The sequence below is a fragment of the Barbus barbus genome (genome assembly GCF_936440315.1).
Source record: "Barbus barbus genome assembly, chromosome: 30".
Classification (NCBI taxonomy): domain Eukaryota; kingdom Metazoa; phylum Chordata; class Actinopteri; order Cypriniformes; family Cyprinidae; genus Barbus; species Barbus barbus.
The window spans coordinates 19,323,115-19,350,783 of NC_136758.1; the positions used below are offsets into that span (position 1 = coordinate 19,323,115).

Consider the following 27,669-nt stretch of genomic DNA (forward strand, 5'->3'; position numbering starts at 1 on the left):
GATCTATTTTTCCTTAATTCATTAAAGCAATCCTTCTCCAAATGCACTTCTTGGTCAAATCACATTGATTCCCTTGTGTCTGTAACAGTGAAATACAGTATAAAGCTTTAACCAAGCAAATCACTTGTAAATAGTCCAAACTTCTGCCTGTCAAGAGAATGTTGTGTTAATAATATATTACTATAAATCAACAAAACATTTTGAATTACATTAGAATATAATTTGGTGAAGTGTATTGTTTTGTGTATAAAAAAGAAGTAGCTGCTTTATACCTTATAGCTATAACCTATCGATAACCTTTTCGGTTTTGAGAATTAAATGACAAGACAAATGTAACATTTCAGTAAATATCGCATAAGTCTGGTTTTATTGACATTCAACATCAAATCCAACAAAACATGTTATACAATACTTAACTGATAATTTAGTTCATTATGCAGACAGGCATATGAAATGTTTAAATAGTAGCACCACAGACCTTCCAAAAACATTACGAATAACATCTACAGCATGGCACTGGTGGTAGCGATGAGGAAGAGAAAATCAGTGTGCTCACACACTGCCCAGAACACAATCATCAACACTGCTTTAAAAAACCAATGTATAGAGCCATGTGCGATGGTGCTAATTAAAGAGAAGACCTCAGGCCACAACAGTAAATATGGACAACAATCCTACAGGACACTATTTCTCACTGCTAAACAGTCAACTAACTGACCAATTTTCATCTTCAATCACAACCTTGTTGATTTAAGTTAGGTTTAAATAACGCCGCTCTCTCAACTAAGAAACAAGTAATAATTTGTGATTTTAAATTAGAAGGAAAAAAAATATTCAATGTGGCAATGTCATTATACTACATTTAAATCCAAAGTGTAAGAATAGCCATAACATTTACTTTCATTCATGTCACTGAACTTGAAATGTAAAAAATAAAAATAATAAAAAAAATTTAAGTGTCAAAATAAATAACTGTAGGCACTGATTACTGAACTCTGGCACTTATGCTAGAGAGTTGAGGCAAAATCTTACAAATTTGAGAAAATTCAAGACCTCCACCTGGAATAATCAGAGATGATAGTTTTTGATGCAAGGACGCCATTAGCATTCTAACCTTTTCAAAGACCAAAAAATGTACACTGATTGTGGATTACTGACTTCAGCATAACATACCGATAACAGTTCAAATACAATAATTACAAAGCAGGGATTTTGTCTTTGGAATGTTCCAGATACTAGAATTGTATTATGTAAAACAGGGCAAAGAAGAGGCCAGCATCACCCACGTGTCCTTATTTGTGCTGGCCTCTCGCAAAGTGACAGGCAAAATCATAGCTGTTTCTGCACCTGTGTCCGCATATGTTACACTGGAAAGGGTTCTCATAACCATGGCAGCCCATGTGGATGGTGTAGAGGATGTTGTCAGGGAAATATATGTGACAGTGGGGGCAGTGGTGGAGCATCTGGGGGTCCTGTACTGGGGTGGGCGTCCCTGGCTGGCTGTTGGTACCGCTCGGAGTGCTGGTTCTCTCACTGCAGGGTCCAACTCCTGGGCTACAGCCGCTGTGTGCAGCCGGTCTGGGCTCGGGGGTGATGGGAGAAGAAGCTTGAGCCGCGCTGACAGAAACGGCTGCGGGTGCCGTCACAGGCTGTTGAACAAGGAACGTGGGTTTTTCGTCAGGTAGAGATTCCGCTCCGGGAGACAGCGGTGCACCTTCAGCTTCCGGTGGGATGCTGGCAAGCTGACCGGCCAAAGTCGAAAGCTGGTTTAGCGGGTTGTCCAATGCCATGTCTTGCTCCTCTCTGGAGCCACTTCCAATCACTCCGCCAGCTTGTGCATCCTTTCCTAGACCGTTATAGGCCTCCTGATGGAGGTGGGCGTGAGGAGGGAGATCATGAGAGAAGTCACCCAAGTGGTGCTGCTCTGAACTGGGCTTTTGCAATACCATGGATGGCGGGCTGAGGTTGATGAGCAGCCGGCGGCCATAACCAAGTGAGTTTCCTCTCTTCTGCAGGACACTGAGCATCTTTCGGTGAGAGAGAGCGGAGCGGGCCCCCTTCATGGGGAGGAGTTTGTGTCTGCGACGCCGGTGATGAGAAAGGTTGCTGCGATCGCTGCAGCGGAAGGAGCACAGCTCACACTTGTAAGGTTTCTCGCCTGTGTGAGAGCGCATGTGCGCCTCCAGGTGGCGTTCGTACGCTGAGGCAAAAGGACACAGGTGGCATCTATGGGGTTTTTCACCTGGAGGAGGAGATTAAGAACATCTTATGAACCTGAAGAAAAGAACGAAGAGTATAAATAAGATTTAAGATCAGTTTTCAGTCTTACCTGTGTGAATACGAATGTGCTCGATCAGCCGTGCAGTGCCTCTGGTGGCATAGTTGCAATAGCGGCACTTGAGTTTACCATCATATGTTCTCTCAAAGCCATCCACCAACATCCCTGAACTATCTTCTAAAGACATGTCCACTGCTGGGTGCTCCAGGCCATTCTGACCAAGTTCTGTAAGGTATGAATAAATTAATAAATAAATAAACAAACAGAAAATAACTAATATTAAGATATGGGACATGTTGATGTTGCTCTACTAGAAATTAACCAGTTTTCCGTTCACCACACTTGAATCAGCAGGCACAATTCATTTATACTTTTTTTAAACATTAGAGGCACAAATCCATCTTGTGAAAACTAATAAATGTGTTTAATAAACTATTTTATAATGAAAAAAAAATGAAATGCTATGATCTAATAAAAACTATTATCTAACATACAGTCCTCAAATTCTCAACTCAAAACATGCAATGTCAATTTTGACAAGTCTGATAAATTAATATTTTAAAAAAATATTTGCCCTATTTAGAAAACATAAATAAATATATAGTATAAATAAAGCAGCTATTGAATAATTTAAGCAATTAAATATTTTGGAATATATCAATAAACACACACACACACACATATATATATATATATGTATGTAATAATGTGTACAATCAATAATTATCAATAACTACAAACCAACACTTGGTCTCAATTTGACCCATCACCTACTGACTGTTGGCTTAATTTAGGATTTTAGAATCTGCAACCCTATTACTCATTCTGGCACAGTTTTCATTTGATTTCACACACACATATATATATATATATATATATATATATATATATATATATATATAATTTTTTTTTTAAGGAAATAATTGCAAATCTCATAAATTAAATGGGGGGGATAAGACATGCAGATACTTATAAACACTGGAATTACTACTAAAGCGTAAATTAAGATTTTTACTTTTGTGTCCAGTCAAAAACAACACGTAGGAAGGCTCTCTATGCAATACCTCCTTGGAGATCATCAGTGTCTTTCACTCCGATGACAGAGCCAGATATCATGTTGACATGTTGGGTCTGCTGACTCAGGTACTCCTGAAAGTCCTTCACAAAATCCAGAGGTTCTGGCTTCTCCTCGCCCATTGAAAGATCTACACCGTCGTCCTCTGCGGTCTTAAACGGGACCAAACAGGCTGTAGATAAAATTCAACCAGAATATCATATAGATGCAACTAAATGACAAGACAAGTCCTTGAAAAATCCTTGTAGCCTCAAAGAGCAACAAAATAAAACTTTACAAGTAATCCTTAAAGTGTGCATCCTGTCGATTCGTCTAAAATAACATGCATCCACAGGCCAACTGGTGCAGTAAACAACATCTTAAACTTATAAGTTATATTGGAAGTTATGGTGGTTGTAAGACTAATCAGTTGTATTAGTCTGGCTGTTATCCAGTTGACAAGGTAACAGGCGTTGCTACGATAGCGAGTTAACGTTACTAAGCGTTCCCAACCATTACGCTTTCATTAAAACAACAATTAAAAACAGTTACCTATTCAAGGGCGTGAGAGAAATTAAAACCACACACGGCTGTTCTGATGTTCAGACTGACGACCCGTTCTTTAACGAGATACTAGAAAAATCTGACTGAAAAAAGCTCCATGGTGATGCTGGGCAGCTAACGAGTTAGCAAGACTGATTCAGTTAAAACAGATATTAAACGAGCTTCACATTTGACCGACAGCCGGATCGACGTATTTGAAACATACTCCGTGTGTCATTTGGGACTGTGTCATTGGTAAACAGAGAGTAAAAACCGAAGTTTAGTGGCTGAAAATAATGCTCTGCGACATCAAAACAAAAGAAACACAGGGGTGAAAGTTCAACCAGACGGTGCGCCGCTGAAATGATTCCGACTTCGTTGCGATGGTTGAACATTTAGTTCCTGTGTGTCACTGTGAGTGTACAGGATCCGCAGAGCAAACCAGACTTTTAAAATGAATGCATCATAACAGTACCATAATATAAGCGAATATAGAAGTAAACTATGCATAATTTCCATATTTGGCTTCAGATGCTGTCTTTTTGCAATGTGTTATGTCACATAAAATTAATTGGCACTTGTTTAAAAATGCTCACATATCACTTTCCATTCTGTTAGTCTATTGTAATATTCCTTTATTTTAAATAACAAAAGCCATATTTCTAATGATACAAGTTACAATCCCTCAGGAAAGGACATAATTTAGTGGGAAAACAATAGCATGAAGGCCAAGTATTTACAGTGGAGTTTAACTTGATGTTTTGTGTTTTTAATTTGTTCTTGTCACAATTCTGTAACGTTTTATAAAATTACAGAAAACAATGTGATATAAAAATTCAAAATTTAACTTGATATTCTCACTCTCAGTCACTACTTAGCAATGACTAACTAGCTCTGTAATTCCATCCCGTTGATTTTATTGTCATTGCATAAATATTTCGTTACAATTAAAATATATATCTGAAAGTCTTTTAAATGCTTACTTAGTCATATTAATTTACATTAATATCCAAAAGGTACTGCATAACAACAATGATCAAATTATTTTTAAAACCTTTTAGTTTTCTGCATCTAGTGCATTGATGATTCATCATCTTTTACCAGATTAGCTAAATACATGGATAATTTCCATATTCAAATGTCATGAGCAATTTGATGAGTACTTGAGCCAATTGCATTACTTTAAATAGCAGGATTGGCTCATTTATGTTTCATAGTGTTTAATATTTAACTAGAGGGGAAGTTAGCTGAAGATCGCATTGCCCCATTTGTGTCAGGGTTGTAGGAAAACCATTGAAGAGGGTGTGACAAATGACCAGTTAGAGCGAGAGCTTTGGATCCTTATGACACTCTTCAGAGTTGTAATGAGAGGGTTCTAGTGTAACACTCAGCAATTCATTGCCTGTAATTCATGGTTCAGATGACCAGAGAACAACCTGACAGGCTCCCATCGTGGGTTAAAATGTTAACAGTCTACTTACAGCCTCATTGCAGAGTTGGACATCTAACCCTACAATAAAAAAGTTGTTTTGTGTTACAGCAAGGAAGATCAGATTTTACCAAGCAGCTATTTCAGTATCTAACATACTGTTAATGTTTATGTATTATTCCGCACCAAGCCTAAAATTTCATTTTGCAGTTCTCTTGAAATCCGTTGAATGATTCTTAACTCATAAATGATACTGCATTTGTGCTGTGATCTCAAACAGACAATTCTTCTTACCAAATATACAATGTATCATTGATGTGTGTCTCTTATCCTGCACTCTGCCATTAATAGGGCTGAACCATCTTCATTTAGGACACTAGATGGCGCAGGATGTCAAGTTGTGATGACCACGTAGAGAAATAAGATAGGCCTGTATGGCCAACCTTAAAATTTTTGAAAATCTAAATTTACTTTAATTCTTTTGCGTTGCATTATGCACAAAACATAACAGTATTTTGTTTGTTTCATATGAATGAGCAGAGAACTCTTTGTGAGCAATCATCCCATTAATTCAAAGTGCCCTGTTATATTAGCATTATTGAATGAGAATTATAAATGAAGTCAAACAATTACTATCACGTGCAGTATTTACAGTTTGTGGCTTTTCCAGTGAAAAGCGGTGTAAACTGATCCAAAAGCAGGCACAACAGCCCGACCTTATGGAGTTGAACTACGACCCCTGAAGCAGTCAATTACAACACTTCCTAATGGCCTGTCCACACTAATGTTATTTTATAGCAATTTAATTATGCTCAGGTTTCCCGTGAAGCCACTTCCCCTTAAATAATTCAAGCAGGGTGACAGTAATTTGTCAGTTGAAAAAGATTAATTAGGGTTTCAAGTGGGCTTCTTCTCATGAAGTGTTATTGTTTTCAAAGCTGCATCAGTACATGCGAAAAATAGTTGCATAGATAACAGATAGCATGTATCATGTGTTTGGTCAACATCAAAATAAGAGCGAGATAAACAGGATTGTTAGTATTTTTAATACCCAGTAAGGTTATTTATTATATGATTACAAATGCAAATATGTCTATCTATCTATCTATCTATCTATCTATCTATCTATCTATCTATCTATCTATCTATCTATCTATCTATCTATCTATCTATCTATCTATCTATCTATCTATCTATCTATCTATCTATCTGTCCAAAGAGGTTATAAATGCCTGACATCCGTCATTTTCTCTTTCTTTCTTTCTTGATATGAAAGCTTGATATGCATTCAAACTCCGCACACACATCATGACATGAAGTCATTCGGTTCATTTTGTTTGTCTGGCTTAGAGCTTCCTCCCTTTTCACTCTCCATTTTAATTTAGCATCTGCAGAGTGTCTGAAGCTGCTCCGTCTACACCTGCTCGGGGGTAAGTCAGACCAAGTTCCCCCGCTGCCCTAATTCACATTTAAAAGCCTTTGAACGAGCGGGCCCCCTTCTCTCCTCCAAAGCGCTTGATTTATGTGCTGTTTGTGGTTTTATAGAACGCGAAACAATTCATTTTCTCCTGAAAAGGAATTGGGTATTAATTTGGAGAAGGCCCCTGAGCACTTTTTTAAGACTCCAATCATATGCTAGAGTCATTTAAAGGCTGCCGTGGACATTAGCCCCCGAAGAAAGGCTTTTAATCCTGCCTGAAGAGCGCAGCTATAGAAACGGCTGCCCTAACGCCAAATCATTACTGCTAAAGGGTGAAGGAGGACCAGGGCTGGATTTATTCTTCACGCCCCCAAGACTATTTATTTCTGGAGAGACCCTATCTTACGCCCCCCACCCTTGTGCGACACGGGGCGTGTGTAGAAGCAGAGAAAGGAAAAGAAATAGGATAAAGGAAGTACATATTAAGCTTTTCATTTTCCTGCCACTTAATTTCCTCGCGGCCGCCTGTGTAATGAATGTAATTGCTACCTTTGATGAGAACACTATTATCTGAATCACACTTTAAATGGGCAAACAAGGCCCCCTCCACCCATCACACACACACACACACACAAAGCGGGTATGAGATTTCTAATTATGCGACAGAACAAGTGGTTTTTCTAAAATCCGTGGCGTTGCGCTCGATTGCCAAAGAGCAGCCCTGGTTACATTTGCACAAAGGCGCAGATTAGCGGTGATACGCGCGCCACACACAAAGATGGGCGTTTTTATCATTAATTTCCTGCGTGAACCAGCGATTGTCTCGGTACAGGAAATTCTCATTTAGTCGAATGCCAGATTTCATTTTCTAAAAATCTGGTCCAAATCTGGCTGATTGGAATATGCACCAAAATCAAATCAATAAGTATAGGGCCTAATGTGAATAAAAGGGATGCCAGCATACGAAACCAAACGACAGAGTAAACTTTATTTAGGAAAGCAGACTGAAAAAAAAAAATATTATATAGGATATTACAGTAGGCCTATATTGAGTCTCATTTAGGGTTCAGCTTTAGCCTATATAGATAGGCCTATATACGCACACACAACACACACACACACTTGTATTGCTGTTTTACAATTAAAATGTCTATATACTTTTTAAAAATACAATTAAAATGTTCTATATTGCTATCTATCTATCTATCTATCTATCTATCTATCTATCTATCTATCTATCTATCTATCTATCTATGTTAATAATATGTATAGCCCATGTATTAATTTAAATCACGTAATAAAAAGTCACATATATATCCTGAAAGCAATCATTTTACCTCCTCCTTGTATATGTGCTGCTTGGATCACGTTCAGACTTTAGTATGGCACGCCGATCCTCAAACAGACAGTTCAGTTATTCATGAGGATTTATCTTTGCACATCTCTCGGCGCGCACGCGGTGAATAGCTGTTTAATAAAAGTGTCGGGCTCGTCCTACAGATGACGTGACTTTACGAGGCGACGCACGATAAAACCGCTGTCACCTTATGAAGTCTGAACGCGCGCGCGTCCCCCCGGTAACGTATTAAAGCATCGCCGGAGAGATTTTCAAACGTCTCAGGTGACAGCGCGCTTCTATTCGGTCGAGCTCTTTAGCCTCGCCGAGATGCAAAAAAACTATAAAGCAACGTCACAAATGACGAATTACACAATTATTCTTAAATGGCTGGCGTTTTGAGCTAGGCCTATATGCAAAGCCATTTGGCACCTTAAACGTGAGTTATTATTCTTCAAAGCAAGCTATACTTAAATGATAAAGTGATAATCAATTCCTTTGACTATGATGCCTCGTTTGGAGCCTGGGGGAAAAACTACTGATCACTTCTATTGGTCTGCAAATGATGGTACTTGCAGCATGACAGATGGCTGGCAGGAGCACTGTGTGACTTCAGAAAGGTTTATAATGTCTGAAACAGGCTGCCATTTGGGCCCAGTCAGGCAGCAGAGGAATGGGCCAATATTTCTGAGTGAAGTGGCATTTTAGCTGTATTTATCTGAGGATCTCTACACCAAAACCATAGGCACTAATAAAGAAGATGCTGTAATAGCTTTTGACTGGGTCCAGTCGCTCTGGATGGGGAATGAACTGTCCTTTGCTGAATTATTGTGGCCAAATGCCATTTGTACAGCCTGAAAAGTGGGGGCATTTATCCTGACTGTCAGTGCTTGGCCATAGCTCATAGTCCTGAATGATATCTCCCAACGCACAGTTGCCCCAATACTCGCATTTCATGCTCGGCGCTGAGAGGGGAACTAATGGATGGCACTGTCTGAAGGCAGATAATTTAGAGTATCTTCTGTCAAATCTTTAAAACACACGGCTCTACACAAGCCAGCGGACACAGTGGAGTGCATCCAGCGGCACCACCCCTGCGCCCCCCTGCCACACTGGGCCACTGAACCAGGGAGATTCATTAGAAATGGCTTTTGAATTCTCAAAAAGCAGGCAGGGTACGGGTATATCAGCTGGTTTAACACTGAATTTGGATAGTGTGTAGTTTAGTTTTCGTCTCAACCCTGGCAGATTATGTGCATTAAGGTTGTTGCATCATATGTTGTTTAATTATTGTCTACTACATTATTTTAGTAGTGTCTGTTACATGGTGGTTTTTTGTGTGTATGACACCATGCACCTTCTATATATACAGTAAGTATTTACCTCAGCTTGTGCTCGTAATGGACTTGGATTCATCATGTGGCTTTCTCTTTATCTGTTTTAAGGTGTTGTTAGTATGTTATAAAAAAAATGATTTTAGTAATTTAACATTTTCAGTTAATTAATTACTGTTAAGTACTGACAACCTCATCTGCCAAATTTTTTTTTTTTCTGTAAATTTCACAGATTTAAGGTCCAAATAACACTGGACTGTAATTATATTCATATGGTCATAATAGAGTTGTTTTCAAAATATATTATTTTGGGCTGTGCAGAAGAAAGAAAGACCTACAGTTTGTAAATATAGTGTGGTGCCATAGAAAACTATTTCTAGAAGTGTTATAACCGAAGCCAGAAACTTAAGTTAAGTTTAATATAAGTACATCTAAAATCTTAATTTATTATTGTGTGCACATGCTGTTTTTGCCTGGTTGACTGTGTGTATTACAAAAATTAGACAGCATTCAGGCACAAATGGCATGTCAGGTTAATGAGATCTAATGAAATGACCAATCCACCTTTATTATTGATAAAAGCTTATCATTGTCTAATAGACTCTTTATCTCTTTTTAAAGTTCTGCACCTCTAATCCTGTTCATTTTTTTTTCTTATGGGTATCAGTTACTACTGTTTTACAAGCTGTTTTCTATAGCACCACATGATATTTTACCATGGAGAAATGACTCTCCGCCCAGTGTTTTCTGTAGCCCATTCTCTACTGTCATTTTTATGCAAAGGTCCAGGTTGCTTTCCACATCACAGCGGTTAGTATGTTTTATTTATTCTCATCAAGTTGATGCTGTAACAAGGAAGTACTCCATTACCTCTGTATTCTTTTTCTGAATGAATAGCTGTTCTAGTATTATTCAGTTTCCCTGAACGCTGCTCTTATCTTGCGCTGTGCCCAGTAGGCCTCGTTAGTCACCATATTAGGTGAGTGGCCGGGTCATAATGGGAGGGAGGAATGACCCTCGACCTCCTTGACCTCGTATCGATCTCTGGGCCTAGTGCAGCTGGGCCTCTCTGTTCCAATGCATAGGGGGAGGAATTTAAACACGGCATGCACTGTACCATGCCTGCGTGCAGTTGGGGAGATCATTAATAACATGCATTTTACCTGTACAACACTGACAAACCAACCGGACCGTGGAGCCGTAGGGAGTTTATGAACACAAACATGTGGCTCATGTAAAGGAGCAACAAAAGAGAATAGATAAAGAGCTGTAGATAAACAAAAGCCAATGAATCAATTTATCTGTCTGTCTGAGTTTTCAGTTCAGCGCACTTCATAATCTATTCATCACTTCATCAGCCACCAAAAATGTCAAACGACTCTGTATTTATTTATTTACTTGCTGATTTTTTATGTGAGTAAATGCTCAAATATTTGACCTTCATCTTATTATATTCATCTTCACATATAAAATCTTATACTATTACAATTGTTATTACAATATAAAAAAGCAACTTGAATATATTTTAAAATGTAATTTATTCCTGTTTTTTGGCCATTATTCCAGTCTTCAGTGTCCCATTATCCTTCATAAATCATTTCCAATATGATGATTTGCAAAAAAAAAAAAAAAAGATTGAAAATTGTTTCTGCACTGATTTTTTCTGTGTAAAATAATGTCACATTTGATAAATGTATTTATTTATATATATATAATTATTACAATATTAATATAAAATGTATAAATTACACATTTACTGGCCGATTTATATGCCTTTAGTGTCTGTTTTTTCACTTTCTGTTTCTCCCTTTGACTTATTCCTTTTGTTCTGGTGTTTTGTGAGGCTTCTTTTCTGTTTTTCTTTGGCTCTTTCTCTTTTCTAGATCCTATCACTCCTTACACTTTCACAGCTCTTCTTCTTCTTTACATCTTCCTGATAGCAGACACATATGCACTTTTCTTCACCTTGATCTTTGGTCCAGTGAAGACTACAACAGCAGGCCTGCAGACCTGTAAAGAATGGGCTTTGTGCTTTTCTTAAAAAAAAAAGTTGTAGGCCGCATGGGGGAAGTAAGCTGCTAATGTAAGCATGTAATAGTTTTCTATAAATAATCGAATGACAACATGGACGCAATGGCATCTGAGGACTGTAAAAGAATATGTAACCAATTTTAGTGCTATTAAAGCGAAATAGAGAACAAAATATATAAGAGGTCGAGGGAAAGGTTTCATTTGGAGCCAGGGAATAAGGGCTTTATGGCAGCATAGGATATAGTCACTGCCATTGAGAACAGAAAAGAAAGAAGTGTCTTAACACTGAACGAACTAAATTAAAGCAGAGGGAAAAATGAGCAGTGCATAAAATCAATCAATCGATAATTGGCTCACTTCTCGTGTGTGCAGGTGGGTGGCCATATATCTTTTCCTAGGAGCACTGATTTGATTTGCACTTATGTTTTTACAAATAATCAATGCTTCATTTTGACCGCATAACAGATTGTGCCTCGTATAGTACACTTTCATCTACAGACAGTGACAGCTCGAAATTGACACACAACAAGATAAATATAAAACATGGCCTGGATTCACTCCAGGGTTTCTGAAAACAGTACCAAGATTTTAAACCTGTTTTAGGCTATTCCTGTTGCTTTGTATAGATTTGTTTTGGTTTCAGAAATACTTAATACTGTAAGAAAATACACAATTACAAAGATTAGTTATTGCCATAGTCATCTATGCTCATTGTCGTCATCATCCAGCTAGACATCATTATCATCACCTATCAGGGCTATCATCATCATTTATTCCCACTCTAAATGAAGGTAATTAAAATAAGTGGCTGTGTCTGATTCATACACCCATGTCTGTAGCATCCCCTCACTGTACTCAGTAGTATATATTTGCTAATTTTAGGTATACATACTTATCATCTAACCTATTACATGTTGTATCTTTCATAAAACTGTTAATTACGTTCTTCAGTGGTTATGTGTGTGTGTGTGTGTGTGTGTGTGTATTTGATAGTTATAGCAAGGGGAGAGAACAGCATTTAAATTTGTTTGCCATTGATTTGTGGTCCATGTGGGGCTAGACTGATATTTATGGGGAGAAAATGCCCCTCTGCCCCAAGGACTCTGGTACAAATCAGATGTGAGATCCAATATGGCCGTCATGAAGAACGGATGATGTGAGGCGAATAAAAAGAGTGTTATCTCAAATGGATTTGCATGGTGACACTAACAAGGGCTTTTAATCTTTAATTCAAGATGAATTCTATACTCCTCTGGATCTCATTTGATTTTTCTATTAAGCCGTACAAGTGTAGTAGGCTTTATTTAGCCAGTTTCATTTTTAGTATAAGAGCCCTGTGAATGTCAATCATGAGTACTTATCAATAGAAGTCTGTCGCTGTCTTTTATTTTCCTCTTTCTCTCCTCTAAGACGGCCCCCTCTCATTGCTCTCTTTGAGCGGTGGCAGTAGCTGCTTAATTATGTAGGGAGGTAGGAGATCTTTATTCTCTGTGTCCATGCTGATAGCATCTCATTCACTCTCAGTGTTTGAGGTTTAGATTTTATCTTGACAGGCTGGCTGACAAATAGAAGTCATCCTACACCTGCACTGGGAATCTGTACTGGTGTTCTGGACAAACGTATTTGCCTATAATATCACTGGGCTGCTGATGAGGTTAATACGTTGATCATGAAAATATATAAATAAACATTTTTTTAAAATAAAATACAAATAAATAAATAAATATATTTGAGAAATTTAAATTGTAATTTTTATTTAACACAGCAAAATATATGTGAGTGTGTGTGTGTTCATATACTAATATAATATAAATATTTTTTAAATTAATAAATTCATCATATATGTTTGTGTGTGTGTGTGTGTGTATAAGTATATCGCTATATTTATTATCCTTATTTACATTTATTTATTGTCTACAATATTTGTTATTATTCTTATTTATATTGTTATATACATATGAAGAGTTCATTTGTTAGTTAGCTGTTTTTTTTTAGTTATTTTTTAACCCAGTTAAAATAACCCAACTGCAGCTTGATTGAGATTAATTGGAATGGACAATGAAAAAACATGATTTCCGAGAATTCTTAAAAACGGAGTTATCTGTTTTTGCAAATAAACTCTTCATATAATTTATCATATTTTATGTGTGTGTGTGTGTGTGTAACTAGGCCTGCAGACCTATAAAGACCTGTGTGTTTATGTGTGTATACAGTATATATAAATAAATATATATATGGTGATTAATGAGGACATTTCCCCATGTCCCCATATTTCAAAAGGCTTATAAATCATACAGAATGATTTTTTTTTTGAGAAAGTAAAAATGCACAAAGTTTCCTGTAAGGGGTAGGTTTAGGTGTAGGGTTGGTGTAGGGTGATAGAAAATACTGTTTGCAGTATACAAACCATTATGTCTATGGAATGTCCCCACAATTCACAAAAACAAACGCGTGTGCGTGTGTGTGTGTGAGAGAGAGAGAGAGTGTGTGTTATAAACATACACTAGTGGTGGCCAAAATTATTAGAACACAAGTATTTTCACCAGCTAAGAATGGTTTTAAGTCAGTTATTTCTATCTTTTGCTGTAGTGTAGGAAATACCAGTTTACATTTCCAAACATTCACTTTGCCATTAATTGTAATAATCCAGTGAGATTTTTGTTTGCACAAGGAGTCTGACAACAACCAGTGCTCCACACAGAGATCTGATCTCATCATCATCATCCAGTCTGTCTGGAATGACATGAAGAAACAGAACAAACTGAGACAGACTAAATCCAGAAGAACTGTGGCAACGTCTCCATGATGCTTCAAGAGACTTACCTGCAAAAAGCTACAGTACTGTTTTAGGCACTTTAAAATCTAAAAATGCTGTAAAATGAGGATGCTGTCAAAAATAATGTCAAACAGATTTTCTTTATCAAATAACTTCTATTAACTAAATTAAATCAACATTTGGTGTGACCATCCTTTGCGTTTAAAGTAGGTTTTGCACTAGGTGCGCGTTTTTTAGGCAGCTTTGCAGGTAGGTCTCTTGAAGCATCTTGTAGACGTCGTCACAGTTTTACTATAATATAATACAATAGCCTATAATATAATATAATAGAATGATATTTAAATCTACGATATTCCCTATGAAGATCCATTTCCTGAGCATGACAGCTGCTATTAGCATTAGTACTCATTTTAATTAAAATGCATATTTAATAGCTAATGACAATAATACAATTAATAATGTTGAAGTATTTATATGTAAGCTTGTATCTGAAGACATGACAATGAAATTAAAGCTCCTATAAATTACCTGTTTTAATTACTGTACTCGGTTTGTTTGATTAATCCGCCCCATTATGGCACGTCTCGCTGTTTCCTCTAGTCAGGAAAGGTCGGTTGCTATGGCCACATTTATATGTGTTCATAAGTGGCCCTGAGTGACTGCTCACCATCTCGGCTCCAAACAACGAGCAATAATCAGCTCATTAAAGAGGTCCCCCCTCCCCGTGTACCCCCACGCTCATCTAAATGACAAATAACAAGCTCACTCTCCATTCCCCCCCGCCTTTAAACCACATCTCATAGAAATGTATTTATATCTCTATATCTACAATTGGGGCTATGATTGGGGAAAGAAAGGGAGAGAAAAAGTGGGTTCTGTCAGAAGTGGTGGGGAAGAGTGTGAAAGTAGCCGATTTTCTTAATACATCCCCTGGGAGCAGATAAGTCTATCAATCTGTTAGATTGGAAAGCCATTAGGTGCCCTGGTTTATGCGTCTCAAGCTGTTAAAGCAGAGCAGATTGATTGTTGAACCTTTGATGGGATATGCTGATCTAATCTCACTGTGCTTCAGTTTGCAATAAATTACACAATTCATTTCCTCCCATTTAGGGGAAGAAAATGACACCTCCAGGCACGCCTGGCCTCTCCGGGCGAAACAGCACACAGAAGCTATTTTATGGCGCCATTTAGCCAGCAAGCTTTCAGCCAACCAGGCCAACCGTCTCTCGCTCTCTCGCTCTCTCTCTCTCTCTCTGCTCTCCTTCCCAAAAAATCGAAGCATAATCAAGGTGTATGTTTAGAAAATTTATTGTTATAATTTCCACCCATAATCTCCTCCATTTTCCTGCAGCCAGAATGACATAGATCATCATCTGGGAAAAAAAGGGGAAAATGGATAGCAGTTTAAAATTTATCGGTCTTTGATTCTCAATTATAGGTGTTTATGACTTCATCCGTCTTCAGCCACCTCAACCTTTTCCATTATGGTGGAATATTATTTGTACGGAATCCATTAAATTCACAAGGCAGGACTCTAATGGTGGGGCTGCAGTGCTTTGCAGAGGGAAAAGTTTTTTGAAAGGTTAGCTTTAGCAAAAGCGCTGCTGTTATGACACCAGAAATTGCTTTATTGATGGGCTTCCTCAGAGCCTGAGCATTTGGGCCATTTGTAACGGGCTCCATATCTCTATCTCCCCTCAGACACTGATGAGAAGCCACTGCTGCCTCAACCCGACTACAGCACTGTAATGACACACGGTCAGAACGCTTGGCCCAAGAACGCTCACACCTGGCTTTTCTACGGAAGGCATCACCTGTGTGTGTGTGTGTGTGTGTGTGTGTGTGTGTGTGAACCTGGACAGGTGCTGCAAAGCCATTCCACAGATTCAGCCATGTCAGAAAGAATGAATGGGGTCTTTTAGCTCTTGGTTGGCACAAGGAAGACACAGATCATTGCATCAATGTAGGACACTGAGGGTCAGGGGAACCTGCTGAACATCTCTGTACCTCTAAGCAACATTTACGGTTCACGAGGTGTTACATCAGATACCACATTCTTGATTCTCCTACCTTAAGCACATATCTTCACAACCGGTCATGTAATTAAATTGGCTTTTCTAGTCTTTATCAATCTTTAAAGGGCTAGTTCACCCAAAATGAACTGAAGAATTGTTTTTGTCCATACAGTGAGTCAGTGATGTCCAAAACATCTTTCACTGTTTAAAACAAATGTAAAAAATTTGGTGGATAGTATCCTATGAGCGTAGATGGACAACCATGGTCCTGATGGATGTGAACTGACCTGTGACCCACTTGGCAAGAGCTTCCTCTCACCCTCAAAGTGACATTGAATTCTGCTCTTTTCTCTGCGCCCAATGAGCATATAAAAGCAGCTCTCTGATACTTGGCTAATCACGCTGTAACTCAGAGCCTCTAACTATCTCTCAGCCAATCAATAGCCTCACCACCCCAATTAAGGTGGGCCAGGTCAGGGCCAGGCCACAGTAAGTCCTTTACAATTTAAATGCCATGTTTAAATCCATTGTGTGTATTACAGAGAGACGAACAGCCTGACCTTCTTTTAATGCCTTGTTTCAATAGTGCCGGACATTAATGCACTGGGGGAGAACATGCAGTGGTCATTTCGTACAAGTCGGTTAAACAGATCAAGAGATTTTCACTTTAATATTTGGCAAATATTCTGTTATAGAAAGCAATTTAAGGTGCATTCAAGCTATACAATTTATTAGTGTGGCATTACTGAATGCACTCTTATAGTGCATCTAAATCTGTAATAAATGTATGTCAATAAAGAGGCTATCTACATCTATCTATAATAAAGCATCAACATGATTATTTAATATTTTCATAGTGATGTCATAGTGATCAAACACATCGGCGAAAGATCCAACAGGCGTAACCAACAAAATCCACAATGCCTCCTCGCCCATTTTTCACCGTGCGGTTCTTTTCGATATTATACTCATGTCTTTTATCACAATTTCGACCAGACGAGAGAAACTCACAAGATATCAAAACAAAAATCTATATATAATACGTAGCCAATTACAGCGCGAAGTTAGCGGCGTCGGGTCATTGTCACCGCGCAGCGCGCTTTTCTCATCTCCTGGGGTCGTTAGACGATGATGGATGTAAACCTACAAAGTATCTAAACTGGACCTTTTAACAAAGCATGAGCAATACTATCATTTCTTTAATAGAACCTGCTGACCGTGTCATTCCGTTCTGCCATTCGTCATTTTCCCGGTGAAATAATCAATAACTCCAGGCTCTGAATTAAATAATCTAGAAGTCAGAGAACATTATATCTTCCCACCAGGCAGAGAGACACAAAAGAGCCGAGACTAAGACTAATATGAAATATCTACACATGGCACAAGCCCCCAATAAAGGCATGCAGCGAGCACTGATTCTAATAGTCTTTATAGGTTTGTGTGTAGCGACATTCACGGATAAAACGCTTTCTGTGAACCATTTGTGCGCTGTTTACACTGAATGAATTAGGCCTGCCTTAGATCTTCTAAATCTCATTATTGTTTTGGTAATAAAACATTTTTTCTTTTTCTTTTTTTTTCTATGTAAGGTCATAGCCCAGCCAACATTTGTATGTGGGGCCCATATGGGTATGAAGTGGGCTGAAAAATGGGCCCCATGTAGGATTGTCCGCGGGTTACATAATGGCCCCATGTTAATTGCCCAGATGAATTTCATGTAGGATTGTACTTCGTACTAGGTGGGACCCAAGTGGGCAACATGCACAAAACCCATATTGGTCCCAGCTTCAACCCAGTCAACATTTGTATGTGGGGCCCATGTGGGTTTGAAATGGGCTGAAAAATGGGCTCTGTATGGGATTGTCCGCGGGTTACATAATGGCCCCATGTTAATTGCCCAGATGGATTTCATGTAGGATTGTACTTCGTACTAGGTGGGACCCAAGTGGGCAACATGCACAAAACCTATATTGGTCCCAGCTTTAACCCAGTCAACATTTGTATGTGGGGCCCATGTGGGTTTGAAATGGGCTGAAAAATGGGCTCTGTATGGGATTGTCCGCGGGTTACATAATGGCCCCATGTAAATTGCCCAGATGGATTTCATGTAGGATTGTACTTCGTACTAGGTGGGACCCTAGTGGGCAACATGCACAAAACCCATATTGGTCCCAGCTTTAACCCAGTCAACATTTGTATGTGGGGCCCATGTGGGTTTGAAATGGGCTGAAAAATGGGCTCTGTATGGGATTGTCCGCGGGTTACATAATGGCCCCATGTAAATTGCCCAGATGGATTTCATGTAGGATTGTACTTCGTATTAGGCGGTACCCAAGTGGGCAACATGCATAAGACACATCTCAGTCCCAGCTTTAACCCAGTTGACATTTGTATGTGGGGCCCCTGTGGTTTTGAAACAGGCTGAAAAATGGGCTCTGTATGGGATTGTCCGCGGGTTCCATGTCCCCATGTTTATTGCCCAGGTGGATTTCATGTAGGATTGCAATTCAGGTGGCCCCCCTACTGGGCAACATGCATAAGACCCATCGTGGTCCCAGCTTTAGTTTTTTTTTTTTTTTGGGTACTACAAGGTTACTGCATGGGCTGAAATATGGGCTATGAGTGGGTTTGTCCACGGGTTCCATGTTGGCCCCAGCAACTTACTCATTTAGGTTTTATGCAGGATTTCACAGGGCTGTAGGTGAAGCCCAACTAGGAATCATATGCATGTGGCCCAACTAGGGATCATCTGGGTTCCATCTAAATGAGAAGCAACACCACACAAACAAGTTTTAAAGCAGTAGAGAACACAGGGAGACTGAAATATGTTCAAAATTCAGCTTTATTTAACTAACCATCATGTCATGTTTATGTCACAATGGCACAAAACTATTTTAGAACCAACCATGAGTGTTTGGGAAAGCTGTCAACCCACCAAATTTGAGAACACGATCTTCAAAAAAAAAAATACAGCTAGATGCTGCAACTTACAACCTCTTCAGTAAAATTTAAACTGCAGCCATCTTTTGGTGTATTCTTGCTGCCCTTTGTCCTCCTCTGTCTCTTGCTCCAGTGAACCATTTTGACAGAGCCCTCTCAGCTTCTTGCTGGTTGACTTTTGATGTCAGGGGGTTGTTCTTAAGAGCCTCTGCAAAAACAAATAAATTTTTAATACAAACTAATTAATATTACAAATAGGGATGGTCTGATCAATTTGCACTTCGACCAAACCAAAACTATAAAAAAAAAGTGCAACTTATAGTCCGGAAAATACAGTAATATGAATTAACATTGGTTAGTTGTGTTTTCATTAACTAATGTTAAAGGGTTAGTTCACCCAAAAATGTGGAAAATTATGTCATTAATGACTCACCCTGATGTCGACGCTGCTGACGTGTTATCTTTGTTATTGGGCGCACCAGAAAACACGTCAGCAGCGTCGTAAGTCAACAGTCACAGCAGTCGCACTCACAACAGACCCGGAAGAGAAGACAATACTGAATAAAGTCGTAATTTATTTTTTTTTGGACCAAAATGTATTTTTGATGCTTCAACAAATTCTAACTGACCCTCTGATGTCACATGGACTACTTTGATGATGTTTTTATTACCTTCCTGGACATGGACAGTATACCGTACATACATTTTCAATGGAGGGACAGAAAGCTCTCGGACTAAATCTAAAATATCTTAAACTGTGTTCCGAAGATGAACGGAGGTCTTACGGGTTTGGAACGACATGAGGGTGAGTCATTAATGACATAATTTTCATTTTTGGGTGAACTAACCCTTTAACAAAGAATAATACTGTAAAAAAAGCATTGCTCACTGTTAGCTGATGGTAGTTAATGCATTAACTAATGTTAACTTATTGTAAAGTGTTACCATCAAATTTAAGATCGTTATTAACAACTTATGTTTTTACTTAGTTAATTTACTTACCATACACAACGTTGAAAATACGCAAATCTTTAAACTTTTTTTTCCCATGACGGCCAAACAAATTGTACTCCAATGCCAGCTCATTTGAAAAGATGTATTTCATCATTCTTCTCGTTGCATCATCTATACTTGTGCCGCCCACATCTGCCACCATGGCAACCTAAGGATGAGAGCCAAAGATAGAAAACAAAAGTTTACATAAACTGCAAAAACAATAAGCTAAGATTAATAAAATCAATTCCTGAAAGTATACGGAAAATTAATTGCAATAGATATTTTTCTATCAAATGGTACTTTGCAGTCTATGTACAAATACTTACTGATATTCAAACTTTATTTTAGACTTAAAAAGGTATAGCAATAAAAAAAAAGAAAAAGAAACCACAACAATTTATCGATTAAAATTAGAGATCGACCGATATATCGATTTACCGATATTTTTCCCGATATTTAAGCATTTTTCCATAATCGAATATCGGTTTTATAATATCGGATTCCCCGATAAACACCGCCATCTTGTGGACGTTTTCAGAATTGCGCGCAGGATCGCAATTGCAGCGCATCTGAGGGGAGACGAGACAGCAACGGCGTGCAGGTACTTGATTTGCTGTAGTTAGTAAACTATTTAATATTACAGGCATTAATGCACAAATTAGATGTATTACATAAATGCCTGATATATAGTTTAAATGCAACTTGGCTCTAAGAAATATGATAAATAAGATACTCTGTCAAGCCCTGTCCCTATAAAGATAGGCTATAACTTTGCCTGAAATAACACAGCCATGAATTAGCACATGGTGGAAATAAAAGCGCTGAATTTAATTCTCTCTGTGGTCTATTAGTCTCGTGAAGTCGGAGTCACATAGATAATCCGTCAAGTCCTCTCCCAATAAAGACGTAACTTTGCATGAATTAAATAATACAGCCATGAATGATTGCATGTTGGAAAGAAAAGCATTGAATGTAATTCTCTCTCTGTTGTCTATATGCTCATCATTAGTCTCGTGAAGCCGCTTTCATATTGCAGTTCACTCAGCGGGTTGATGCTCAGGAAATGCTCAGCACGGCCACTGCATGCAACTTAACAAGATTCACTTTTTTGAAGCACCCTAAATTGTATTAACACTTACTATATAACCATTATTTCGTTTATAAACATCTAAATTAATACAACTCTATGGAAATTAATTATTTATTATCTCCGCGATCGATCGCAGTTTGAGTAGCCTATAGTTCTGTGTAAATGCACAGATAAACCGCGCTGTCAGCAGCATAATTTAGAGCATGCCAGTTGAGAAATGCAATAAAATACAATGCTTGTTATATTCCAATATTCCAGAGAATATTATTCCGTGAATTAACATTATCCAGTGAATTATTCTTCACTCTTTATCCTATTAAACAGCTTATAAACCTACTAAAACTGTAGTTAAAAATGAAGTTGATATGACTCCTTTCCTTTATTTTCTCCATTTGAAAACATTAGACTTTCTATGTTCATTTTGCTTACTGCTAATATTAGTGTTGCTGCTAAAGCTTTTTATAAATAAGATGTTTTTTATTGTTGTAATACGAAGATTAAATTGAACATGACAGGGCTCTAGACTGCGACCAAAATGGTAATTTTTTGCGAGTTAAAATTTGACGTGGTCGCATTTGTACGAGTGCCAGGTCTGCGCTGCTCCAAAGCGTCTGCTTCATACAGCGCGCGCTGCCAGCCGCAGCACATTATAGCAGGAGTCAGATTTCACTGATCACGTGAAGAGAGGTGCTTTCAGCCGAGCGCTTAGTGGGTAGAGCCTGGTTTATACTCGCCGCGTCAGCACGAGCGTGAAGGTGCGCGTTAGAGCCCTGCGCGGGACTGTTTTCTTCATCCCGCTCCCGCCCGCGCCCGCCGAATTTCTGACCATTACCGCCCGCTCCCGCAACGTGTGTGTTACACTCCCGCCCGCTCCCGCAATATGTATGTCCACTCCCGCCCGCACCCGCAAAACTCTGAGAATTTATTCCCGCACGATAATAGAGATGCATTGATTTTGTGTCTTCTCCCGTCCCGCGGGGAAAAAAAAAAGTATTGTATTGCTATTATTAAAGAGATTCATGTTTGTTTCTTTCCCTGACCTGTATTCTGACGCACTGGTAGGGAAGATGAATATAGCCTGGGCTATCGGGGACATCTAAAACGCTTAGGCTACCGCGCGTTTCTTTAGACTTCAAGTACTTTGATTTTGTTGACAATGACATCATGTCGCTAGGCTGCCTCCCGATCCCGCAGTGTTTTTTTTAGCCGCCCATTCCCGCCCGCAGCAAAGTTTAAACCGCCCGCTCCCGCGAGATTTGCGTTGGGTCCCGCGGGACCCGGCGGGTCCCAATCCCGATGCAGCCCTCTAGTGCGCGTCGCGGATGGAGCGCAACGGATGGATTTGTTTTCAAACTAAAGTTTAAGACCGCTTCTTAAACCAGAGAAGGTGAACGTGGTGGTATTCTTGTAGAAAAAACATGCAAGTCCTGTCAGCTACAGCCAGTTTAGTTTTACTTTTCTTTTTGTTTTCGTTTTGAGAAGCTTGTTATCTTTGCTGTTTACCTCAGGTTATGCTATGGAGGCTTTCCTTAATTAAAAAAAAATATATATTAATATTTATTTGCTTCCTCAGAGTTTGCTAAACATTCTGTAATATACTAGGTATATAGTACAGCATGTGGTGTGTCCTATGCCATGCCTCGTCTTATTCGTTTTGTTGATAAATGTTATGTAAGAGTTTGTCATTGTTAACTTACTGTTTTATTGTTGTTGCGCTTTTTAATTAAGAATAACAATGAATCCATCTTTTGTTTTAGTCTTAAAAAGTTAAAGGTGTATAGATATAAGCAAAACAGACAATGATCTTTTCTTGTAAAATGTGACACCAAGATCGCAAATTTGAAAGTAAAAAGCGCACGAAAAAAGGAATTCCTGTTCACAAAATTTAAATCACAAATAATACAGATGAAAAAGAACGAGTTGAATGTTGAAAACTTTCGTTACCATATAACTATAAACTATGATAAAAGTTCATCAGCATGCATTGATTAATCAAATGTTGTAGCAAAAACAAAAAACAAATTGCAACCAAATTATGTGCTCGTGCGCAAAAGTGAGATCAGTGGGAAGAATGAGTCTAGAGCCCTGCATGAAAGACTGCTAATTCTCAAAACATTTTTTGTTAAGATGACTGAAAGGAGGAAAAACCAAAGTGAAGTATGGACTTACTTCACGCAGTCATTTATTTACTTTATAACAGTAAATAAATATCGGTTCTACATATCGGTTATCGGGCACATAGACATGCAAATAATTGGTATCGGTATCGGTTATAAAAAATCAATATCGGTCGATCACTAATTAAAATAAAATTGTAGGCCTTACAACATGTAATGTAAACTTACAACAGCAGACATGACACTACGATCCCCCAGCTTCTGATCAAGAGCCTCAAGGTCAGCCTGGGTTTTCAGAGGTAAGACCACTCCTTCAGGAACCTCTACCATCGATCCGTCTTGCTTTCTCAGCAGGGCATTCAACATCTTTCCATGAACACGTTGTGTCTCCTTCACTTCTTCTAAAACTGTTAGAATTTTAGTGAACATAGTTTCACAAGTTGGGCTGGCAACTCCTCGGGCCGTCGGGCTGGTAACCATAGCTGGGGAGCTGGCAACTCCTCGGGCCGTGGGGTTGGACACTCCTCGGGCCGTCGGGCTGGTAACCGTAGCTGGGGAGCTGGCAACTCCTTGGGCTGTGGGGCTGGTAATTGTAGCTGTGGGGCTGGTTCCGCGTTGGGCAGTGGGGTTTTGGAAGTAATTGCTGACTTCTCTCACTGCAGGCCAAAAGAGTTGGTTTGGTGGAGTGGGTGGAAGCTCCTCTGAAGAATCTGAATTCTCACTTGATAGCAGTTGGGTGCTCAGTTGACTCTGGAGGATTTTTGCACTTGGCCTAGAGAAGTTAACACAAACATTTAAGACACCTTACCTACTACCTTCATATTATTTCTAGAGGGCATGTAATTTGACCTGCATTGCTCCAAATAACACCTACCTTTTTTTTCTTGAGATATTTTCTGTGTCTGTCAAGTCTGATGAATACTCAGCTTGGTGGAGTTTAACCCTAGCTTCGGCATAAGTGGCTGTAAAACACAATGATACACAAAAGGAGTGAGGCAGATTTTGAAATTCGCATTAGCGTTTAGTACCACAAGTGCAACATTTGTTCCAGAATATATGCAAATAACTATAAATAAGATTTCAAATCTTATTTGCAAAGTGCTATTGTGGTTGCAGTTTTTTTTTCCTATTTATCAAGAGCACATCTGATTTAATTAATAAACTGTGTCAAGCCTGGTGTGATCCTGTAGGAGTGAAAACCTATAGTTATATCAGCTCTTTATGTAATACTTTGGAAAACAAAGATGTAAAGAAATGAACACAAACATAAAGAGTTCAAGGGTCAAATAACTAATTAACGTAAGCAAAGTATAGCAGTATTTATTCTACTATATTTAATAAAAGAGGAAAATCAGTTACCTGCATTTCCCATTACACGCACATTACACGCTATCCAGTTGCTGGCTGGTGGTGTGTGTTCTTTTACAGCCTTCGTTACATTGGATAGTGAGACTGGTGGCCACCAGCATACTTTTCTCTCTATGCCCTTGAACCACTCGAATGGAATTATGTCCATTTTCTTGCAGCCATCGGGGTCAACCTCATCCACAAACTCCACAACACTGAACGAGGACACCCTGCAGAGTTCAATAAATCATGTACGGTGTAGATGAGGCAAAGCCACAAACATATTATTAAGAGGCAATAAAAGCAGCGGTTTAGTGAAATCTGTCACTGGAGCACTGGAAAGCTGACCAGACAGTTTTGATAGCAAACAGACTCCAAGAGATGTAGAATCAAGGGGGTAGTTGAAAAAACATGTCCCTGTCTGAAAAAGTTCATACACCACATGTGTTCCTCCAGTCACAATGGAATGCACAATGTTCCGCACAATCCCAACTCTTCCCTCAAGTTCAAAACAATTGGTACCAATGGAGCTTGAGATCATTGTGTCTTTGTGTTTGAACATTTTGTATTGAACATACTGATGCAGCGGAAATTCTGTCAGCATTGGACCAAATTCATGAGGCTGTGTCAGTTTAACATTTTCAGGCATTTCTTCAGACATGTGAGCAAATAATTGCCTTTCATAAACACGCCTGACAATTTGTTGCACAGGATTCTGTGGTCTTCTCACCATTTTTTTCAACTGTCCCAAATAATTCTCAAATGGAAAACATGAAACTGAATCCAGAGGGCCATACTTTTTAGCATCATCTGCTAAATGTAAAAGACTGTGTGTATTGTTAACCAGAAATTTTGTCCCATATATCTTCTCAAAATTGGTAACAAAACATCTTAATAATTTTTGGGCATACCCATAGAATTCTCTACACATAGGAGACAAAAGTATTCTCATAGCAGATGACAACACAAGAAAGTTTTTGTACTGTTGACGTGGTAATCTTTGAAAAAGCACAACAGGCCCTGTATATAATAAAAATTGCCTGAATTCTGTAGCCTTCCATTGGCTGTACTCAGTCAAAGAACGTGGCTTTCTGGAGAAGCTCCGAGGTAAGCTTGGTCTACACAGTTTCAAGTGATCAGAGATAGCAGACAGAGTAGAAGACGAAACCCGACACTGCAATGGTCCCTTGAACCACAGAGCAATTAGTTTACGGACAATGCCCAAGCAGACTAAATGCATATAGTCCAAAGGAAAACTGGAAACCATGCCAATGCCTAGGCCCTGGAGAGGTGATTTAGAGTGGTGGTGCTCTTCATCAAACATTTGATCAAACTGAGTGTCTGTTCTTAGGCTTGAATCCATGTCAGGAAACACAACTTTACCATCAAGATAAATGCCATACTGCGTGCAACGCTCACAAGAACTGTAGCCACCATGACCTTTGACACATTTTAAAAAGGCTCTTGCTGGAGTGTCACAGATAAACGCATCTGGCAGTGGTACATTATAGTGTTTACCATTAAAAGTTACACCAACTCTTATGACAACTTTTAAATCTTCTATAAAATCATGCATGTAGTCATTTACTGATTCAGGTTTACAGGGACCTGCATAGACACCGATTATAAACACATTTGCTTTTGGTAATTCAACTATTTGACCTAATATAGGCCACAACTGCATATTAGAGCTCCTAGAAAGAGGTAATCCATCAACATTCACACGAACAGTCAATGTATCTGTTGTCAGTTCACTCTCGCTTGTAATTTTCAATTCTGAAATTATTGCACTTGTAAGGCCAAAATGATAGTAGCTACCCTGACCCATCTCTTTCACATCACATTCTTTCACTGTACTGAGGAGAGTTCTGGGATCCTTTGGTAAATCCAAACCTAGCTCCAAAAGTATACCTAATAGTTCTGAAAGTGCAGAATGAGATACATTTCGGTTAGCTGCCCATTCAGCCAGTTTCCTTTTTGCATCATTATGGGGTTCCTCTTCAGGATTATCAGAGCAAGAATTTTCATCAGGATCACTTGCCATGTACAAGTCATCAACTTCAGTATCAACATCAAAATCAAGATTTACAGTTTCATCAGCATTGTCCTCAATATTTTGCAATGCCTGGTCCACAGCCTGATCTGCCTGCTCCATAGCCTCCATTGCAATACTCATTAAATGCTGCTGCACCCTGGCTTTGATTCTCCTCCTCCTTGTCCGTGAATTGCCATGGTAATCCATTTCACTACAACACAGAGACCAGGGGCAGAAAGCGATATATACTGTATGCTGTATACTGTATGCATTTGAAGGCTGATTATGTCATCAAGGATGTATTATTTAAGAATAGCAAACTTAATAAAAATGTATTGTTATTTTTAGTGAGGTGTCAAATATTGTAATTTCTTAATTTGCAATCTAAGGGTTACTTTTCTTAAATGAGATCATCTCGATGAAGTATGTAGCCTTCAAATAAGACCTCCCGAGGATGCAACTATTGGAACAGTTAAGTCGAGTCATCATATACCTATTATATTTAGTTTTGAGATCAAAATATGCATAATGGAAGAGAGTTTAGAATTTCAGCATTTAATTCTTGATATTTATTTATGACAGGTAAATGTCATAAATAAGACTCTCTGAGCTGCAGAAAAAGACGTTGGCGGTGGCGTTTGAAAACAAGGTTTACTTAATAGAATATTATAATGTAAAAAAAAAAAAAAGACAGTGACAGCTTCAAAAAAGACACCAAGTGTGAACACACCCTAAATTTGAATTTTGTTTTGTTGTATTTTTGTTGGTTTTGTTTCTTTGTTCTTATTGTATTGGTCACTGTTTACTTATTTTTTGTGTAATTGTGAAATTTCACTAACATTTAAAATTACTCATATCATGAAATAAGACTATAATCGTGCTAAATAATCATGATTTCAATATTGACCAAAATAATCGTGATTATGAT

General features: G+C 38.6%; 2 protein-coding genes across 3 annotated transcripts; both read right to left on the bottom strand.

Annotated features, from left to right (window-relative positions):
- Positions 1–333: 333 nt before the first annotated feature.
- Positions 334–4,227, bottom strand: LOC306850669 (zinc finger protein Pegasus). 2 transcript variants are annotated; one of them, XM_079386445.1, is made up of 4 exons: positions 3,885–4,227; positions 3,343–3,525; positions 2,330–2,503; positions 334–2,242 (listed from the first exon to the last, which is right to left on the bottom strand). In XM_079386445.1, exons 2-4 carry the CDS (start codon positions 3,473–3,475, stop codon positions 1,293–1,295), a joined length of 1,257 nt encoding a protein of 418 aa, XP_079242571.1. In that variant the 5' UTR covers positions 3,476–3,525; positions 3,885–4,227; the 3' UTR covers positions 334–1,292. The 2 variants fall into 2 exon arrangements, with proteins under 2 accessions (XP_079242571.1, XP_079242572.1); XM_079386446.1 differs by lacking the exon at positions 3,885–4,227 and having other exon boundaries at positions 3,343–3,600.
- Positions 4,228–19,041: 14,814 nt separating this feature from the next.
- Positions 19,042–26,948, bottom strand: LOC306850439 (uncharacterized protein; the record flags this gene model as incomplete). Its single annotated transcript, XM_079386095.1, has 7 exons — positions 19,042–19,364; positions 20,159–20,318; positions 23,588–24,131; positions 24,234–24,321; positions 24,719–24,936; positions 25,747–26,146; positions 26,525–26,948. The coding sequence occupies 7 exons, from the start codon at positions 26,946–26,948 to the stop codon at positions 19,225–19,227; spliced, it is 1,974 nt and encodes a 657-aa protein (XP_079242221.1). The 3' UTR covers positions 19,042–19,224.
- Between the last annotated feature and the right edge of the window lie 721 nt (positions 26,949–27,669).

Excerpts from the sequence above, each read along its gene's own strand:
- LOC306850669 (XM_079386445.1), bottom strand. The coding sequence starts at position 3,475 with ATGGGCGAGGAGAAGCCAGAACCTCTGGATTTTGTGAAGGACTTTCAG. Across the intron at positions 2,504-3,342 it reads CACTGATGATCTCCAAGGAG|AACTTGGTCAGAATGGCCTG; the intron begins GTATTGCATAGA and ends CATACCTTACAG. Across the intron at positions 2,243-2,329 it reads GCACATTCGTATTCACACAG|GTGAAAAACCCCATAGATGC; the intron begins GTAAGACTGAAA and ends CTCCTCCTCCAG.